The sequence below is a fragment of the Peromyscus maniculatus genome, chromosome 20 (assembly GCF_049852395.1).
Source record: "Peromyscus maniculatus bairdii isolate BWxNUB_F1_BW_parent chromosome 20, HU_Pman_BW_mat_3.1, whole genome shotgun sequence".
Lineage (NCBI taxonomy): Eukaryota > Metazoa > Chordata > Mammalia > Rodentia > Cricetidae > Peromyscus > Peromyscus maniculatus.
Genome location: NC_134871.1, coordinates 26,788,394 through 26,795,062, shown reverse-complemented (window position 1 = coordinate 26,795,062; position 6,669 = coordinate 26,788,394). Strand labels below are relative to the sequence as shown.

Genomic DNA, 6,669 nt, shown 5'->3' with positions numbered 1-6,669 from the left:
GAAAGATGAAGTATGCCAGCTGATACTTTCCCCATTTGAAATTCCAAACTACCTAGAGATTTGGGGTGACAGTCTTGTCTTTGAAAAGACCCGCTGGGACTGTGTGGGGCTGTAGGACATCGTTTCTAATCTGGGTTGTAGTTCTCGGAGGTCCTGAGTTGTGTGTGTCACAAATGGCCCTCTCAGGTCACTCCTTACACGTCCTCCTTTCCCAGGGTGCACATCGGAAGGTGTGTGTCTGGTTCTCTTTTGCCACAGGTGTAGCCCTGGACCAGAGCTTGTCTCTTTCCGAGCACTGTTGCTTTCTGCCCTAACAGTGTGCCTCAATGAAGAGTCTGTAGTGTGAGTCTGTATGGAAGTCACCTGGGCGTCTGGTAATGATGGCAGTTTCAGAGTATCTCCCACGAGTAACTGGACGGTTTGCAGGGAGTGCCCCATGGAGTCTGAAATGCTAACCCACATCATGTGGGCCGTGCACACATTGCTCTGTGAAAACCACTGCTTCAGCATAGTCTCATCATAGCCGGGAATGGGGGTGGAAGGCTCTTCTGTTTCTTGGGTTAATTATACTAGGAATAGTCACACCCTTAGTCACCCAATGAATAATAGATCTGCTAACCAGAGTAAGCCTGCCAGGAACATTTGTTGAAAGATTGCTCAAGGGGCATAATATTGCTTTTTCCTTGAGGACTATAATAGGCAAACAATTTTAATTCTTCTAGCCTAGATAGTATAGTATTCTAAAGTAATGCAGACTATCCAAAAACTTGGGTTTTCAGCTTCTCATGTTAGTTAAAGTTGGCTTAAAGAAATCCTGCAAAAGAAAAAAAAATGAATGAGAAAAGATATCCAAACAATAATGATAAAAATTTAAAAGAGCTTTCCACTAAAAACAAACAAATGTGGTGTCCTCAATGTTCAGGGCATTATGAAGTTAACCTAACAGGCGGGGGACTTTGAGGGTGCGGTGTGGAGGCTGACTAGAAAGAAAACAAGATCAGCAGCCTGAGAACTTAGCCACCCCTTCCCCCTAATCCCCCAAGTGCTGGAAAATGGGATTCTGTGAAGCCAGATAAGAGAGGGTAAGAGAGGTGCCTTCACCGGCTACTTTGAGTATATGGCCTGGCCGTTTACACACACACCACATTCTGCCTCTAGACTGCTCTGGAAAGCGCTCGTTAAACTCTAACATTAGAATCCAGTAAAATCTTACAGGTCCATCAGTATCTGAATGGAGAGGGAACTGGGCTTGGAGTTTAGTCTGTTACACATTCCCAGCTTAGAGGAGCTTAGGAAGCCTGAGCTAGTAATGCACTAGTAATCCCCTCCCAGGTCCTTGATGGCGTGGAGTAAACAGAAGCATTCTCCCTGGAGAAATCTCCTCTTGGGAGACTGTACATAAATCAGAAGAGTAGCTGTTCCTACCCTCTGGTTTGGTAGTGAGGCATGAGTGTGTGGCTGGTGTGTCTGAGTGGGCATGTGGTTTGGGTCTGTGTGGATTTGCCTGTGTGGGAGGATGTTCAGTCAAAGGGAGTCTCACACTCTGGCTTACCTGGTACCTATCAGCAGCAGAATGTGAACATGGGCTTGAATGTTGCTACCCTGGAAAACAGAAGTATTAGGTCTGGGTCCTTATTGCTCCTCCTCAGTAGAGGAGAAATCCTAGACACAGAGAGACTGAACATTCTCCTCACTGGAGGGTGGGGAGTGGGTGGTGGGGAGAGTGGGTGCCTCTGGTTCTGGAAGGTTAGCAAAGAGGCAAAAAGAGGACCAGAGCTGAGAGTGACCACTGGGAACCGACTCTGAGTGCTGTGAAGAGACAAGTGCTCCTTCAAAGACAGCGGAGCCAGTGGGAAGCTTAAGCAACTTTGTGAAAGATGACGCACCTGCGCAGAGGTAAGAGAAAGATACACGAAGTGAAGCGGCTGCTGCCAACTCCAGAAAGTAGTCTGTGTGAGGCGTCCACAGAGCGACTCTGCACAGGAGGCAAAAGTTACCTGTAAACATCTTTCTTTCCATTTCCTCTTGAATTTTCAGAAGAATTCGCTCCTGTTCCAAGGCTTCTATATACTTCGAATAGCACCAGGTTGGCTAAAAAAAAAAAAAAAAATCAAACTTAATTATTAAAAATTTTGCCAGATTTCCCTTAGGAAACAAACTAGATGTAAAATAAATCTTTACTGTTCCTTTCTTTAAACTTTTTATTGACATATAATGTGTACCAAGGAAAGTACATCTTAGATATGGTAGCTCATACCTGTAAATCCAGTGTGAATGAGTCTGAGGCAGGAAGATAAGCATATTTTTGAGGCTAGCCTGGGATACATATTAAAGCCCAGGCCAGCCTGGACTATACAGTGATACTGTTTAAAAAACAGAACAAATTGAAACAAAGAGGAATATATTTGAGATATTTCTGTTGTCTCTCTCTCTCTCTTTTTTTTTTTTTTTTTTGAGACAGGGTTTCTCTGTGTAGCTTTGGCACCTTTCCTGGATCTCACTCTGTAGACCAGGCTGGCCTTGAACTCACAGAGATCCACCTAGCTCTGCCTCCTGAGTGCTGGGATTAAAGGTGTGCGCCACCACCGCCCAGCTGTATATCTCAAATGATAATACAGATTTTCCCCATTTATACATTTTCATCCTTTTAACTGTGTACCACAGATCATCATCAACCTACTTTATTCTTTCATAAGAATATTTATTCCATAACAAAGCGACTTCTGTCTGTAGCCTTGACCTGAATCTGTAGATTCTCTGAGTGAGGAAGAATGTGAGGGTGATGATACAGTTGACCAGTGAACAATGTCACAAGAGCTTATGGACACAGTAAGAGTGACTCAGTTATCTTTATACTGATTATGAACTTAGGTGCTTATAAAACAGCCAAGATTATTTTGGGGGTGATAGCTTTGAATTTAGGCTGACTACTGAATAACAGTAATTTATTATTATTCCCTAATTTTCTAGAGTAACAACATGCAGAATTAAAAAAGCAAAAGTCAATAGTAAATATGCATATTTTAAAGGTGCCTCTGACATCCAGAAGCCGTTCAGTTTCCTACAGAAGGGACCTGATTGTTATCAACGACATCATCATTATCAGCATCATCACCCATTCTCTTTCTGCTCAGAGGAGATTCTATGCCTTGTTTCAGGCAGCAGAGTAAACTTGGATGCCGACAGAGCTCAGGACAAAGCCTCTATGTCCACATCCCTCTTTTAAGCTTGTGGTGTACAGGTCATGCCGATCATTTGCAGATGCACGTACTGGCCATCATCCACTTCAGATAGATCTGTCAGTACACATCTCTACAAAATCAGCCATTTCTCTTCTTCCGTGAGAGTTTTAGCCTATCAGTTATCTCAGTAGGGTAACAACTTATTTGGCATTTTTAAGTGCAGAAACCATTGTTTTATGAGTTAGTATTCTCCTAAGATGCAAACTTTTTAATACAAGTCATTAAAAATGGATATAAATTAAACTCATGTTTCAGAGAATTGGTATGAAGGCACTAGTTATAAACATAAAAATGCAAATGTATTAGGTGGTGGGCATGTACTACAAAGAATCAAGAAACAGACTAAGTATTTCGCATTCTCCTCCATCTCTGAACTCAGCACACTAATCTAATGGGGGTTGTTGGATTTATACTGTTTTCTTCAGGAAGACTGTCACTTCACTGTCTTCAAGTTAAACCTTTGTGAGCTAAGGAGGAACTCAGAGAAGGACCACATACCTAGTATGTACAAGGCCCTGAATTTCAATTCCCGCATGCGCTGGGGAAGCACTTCCAAACCCATAAAACATGATTTTCCTTTATTATACTGGGTAATGTACATGTTCTCTGCAGGCTGGAGGACCTTTTCTTCCAGTCTCTCTTAGGATTACCATTTTAGCCCATTTCATATCTGTACCATACACGGGCCCATTTCACAGACAATCTCCTGCTGCTGAGTGACCAAGTCACTGCACACCCACTGCTCTGGACAGGAAGTGGCCCTGCGTCTTACCTGCCGACCGTAAGCTTGCAGGCCCAGTAAGGACTCGCTGGCCAAGGGAGCTTTGGTTAGAGAGCCTGTGGTGCTTGCATACTGCTTGACGGCCTGTAAGGAGAACGTGAGTTACTCCAAAACAGATCACGAGGCCTTCAGAAGTTACAATGTCACATAAGAAAGGAGTTCATGGTGAGTACTACACTTGAAGCCTCAAGCCAGTCACTTTGATCTTTAATTTTGGCACATTATTACAAAAACATTGAAAAAAATAAGACAAATAATGAGGTAGAACATAAAAATCCAAGCATCAAAGAAGGACTACAGTTCTCATGAACATAGAGCCAGATTTTCCACTAGGGAAAATGCATGGACATAGAATCATAATCTGCCTACAAATGGAATCAAGGTGTATGTACTCCTTTTTCATGTAGGTGTATTGGGATACGTCCCAATACGAAGAAATGCAGAACTGAAAGGCAGGCCTTGGATTGCTTAGCAGCAAGTGTTTGCAGAACAGTATCTCTGCTGTGTGGTAAAATGGACACACCATGTCCGTTGTGTGGCTGATGGTCTCATGCACTCAGATATTTGCCGGACGGTGACATGAGGAACTGCGTGGTTACGTTGTGTGGACGAGTAGAATGCGCCTGATGCCTTCCTTCATTCTTTCAAGTGGAAACTAAGGTCATTTCCAACTTTGTATATTATAAATCTATCAGTATACATACATCTGTGTTCATTTTCATGATGATTCTCTCATGCATAGTAATTTCCTAGAAACATGTTAGCTGAACTAGAAAGAATGAACATGTTAAAAAATATGTGTTGTCAAACAAGTGTGTATGTGTGTTCGTAAGTGTACAGATACATCTGAATATGGAGCCCAGAGAACAGCCTTGGGTGTTGCTTCTCAGTACAGTATTTATGAGACAGGGTCTTTCTTTCTTTCTTTTTTCTTTTCTTTTATTATTAAGAAATTTTCTTTTAATTTTCCATACCAACCACAGATCCCCCTCTCCTCCCTCCTCCTGCCCCCCAGCCTTCCCCCTCAACCCACCCCCCATTCCCACCTCCTTCAAAGCAAGGCCTCCCATGGGGAGTCAGCAGAGCCTGGTACCTTCAGCTGAGGCAGGTCTAAGCCTCCCCACCCCCATCAAGGCTGTGCAAGGTGTCCCACCATAGGCACTGGGCTCCAAAAAGCCGGCTTATGCACCAGGTCCTGATCCCACTGCCTGGGGCCCTTAAGCAGGTCAAGCTACACAAGGAGACGGGGTCTTTCATTCCTAAGGTAGGCTAGGCTGTTGGCCAGTGAGCCCTAGGGGTCCTCCTGTCTCTGTCTCCCAGCGCTGGATTACAAGTACATGCCACCATGCCCAGCTTATCCACATGGTGCTAGGGACCAGACTCACAGCACTTTACTGGCTGAACCATCTTGCCAGCCCCCAAAGCTTGAAATTTGTATTTAGTTACATTGATGCGACACTGTTCTTATGACCTTGGTATTAAACTGGATGTTCAATTAAAACTTTTCCTAAGTCTTCTTCAGTCACATTCTTCAGGTGGTCTAACTCCATGTAACTCCTCTCAAGAACGAAAATGGGTGATGCAGTTGATGCCATTTTGACAGAAAGATCTCGATGACTGTGAAGACAGCTGGTCTTTACGTGTGATTTACTCGGTTGCATATATCCTTCCAACCCCGTCCTCTGGGATACAAGTGTTGTGACTGTCTCCATTTACTGAGAAGACGAGAACTTGGGGAACTGAACTGCTTTGCTTAAGATGACCGAATTGGGCTGGGGGGATGGCTTGATGCTCTTCAGAAGACCCGAGTTCAGTTCCCAGCACCCATGGCAGATGGCTCACCTGTAATTCCAGCTCCAGGGATTCCAAACCCCTTTTCTAGTCTTCACAGGGACCTGCACACATGTGTCACACGCACATAAACATACACATAAAAGATTTAAAATAATAAAAAGAGAAAACAGAAGTAATGGGACTAGAACTTATGATGGGGCTAGGATTCAAAGCCAGGAAGTCCTGCCCAAGGCTCCTTCCCTACCTTGCTGCATAGTCTCAAATGAGCAGATAATACTTGACGAGTCCACGGTGGAATGGTCTTTCATACCTACCAGGCCAATTAGTGTCCCTCAAGTCATGTAAGATAAATACTATTTTTATTAATTGATAGTTGAGGTTGGGAGTCATACCCACAGAGAAGTCTTATCTATTGCAAAGGTTATTTTCAGTATACATTTTATATTACAAAAAGTCGTAGGTTTGAAACAAATATCTGCTGCTACTACATTGGTCTTCCTTACATTTCCATATAAAAATAAACACAAGTGTGAAGTTTGCAGTTACTAGTAAGTGTAACAATAGAGTTACCATCTACAATAAGAGTATTTAAAGAGGCTAGGGCTGGAGAGATGGCTTAGCAGGTAGAGATACTTGCCACACAAGCCTGGTAGCTTGAGTTGGATCTCCCTGAACTCGTGTAGAGATGGAAGAAGCGGGTTTCAGAGGGTGAGGCCCTGGCTGCCAAGCCTGATCACATTCTTGAATTTGACCTTTGGGACTCACATAGTGGAAGGAGAGAACCCACTCTGACAGTTGTCCTCTGACCTCCACGTGCACACTGTGGCATAAAAGCTGGGTGTAGTCAGGCCC

General features: G+C 43.6%; 1 protein-coding gene across 1 annotated transcript in view; it reads right to left on the bottom strand.

Annotated features, from left to right (window-relative positions):
• Positions 1-672: 672 nt before the first annotated feature.
• The window catches only part of Rgs22 (regulator of G protein signaling 22), a 163,379-nt gene continuing 157,382 nt past the window's right edge, over positions 673-6,669 (bottom strand). Inside the window, exons 24-27 of the mRNA XM_042264850.2 lie at positions 4,015-4,107; positions 1,998-2,091; positions 1,553-1,602; positions 673-814 (exon numbers count right to left, since the gene is read on the bottom strand). Of these exons, the coding sequence (XP_042120784.1) occupies positions 1,598-1,602; positions 1,998-2,091; positions 4,015-4,107 (192 nt within the window). The 3' untranslated portion in view covers positions 673-814; positions 1,553-1,597. The remainder of the gene's footprint in view (positions 815-1,552; positions 1,603-1,997; positions 2,092-4,014; positions 4,108-6,669) is intronic.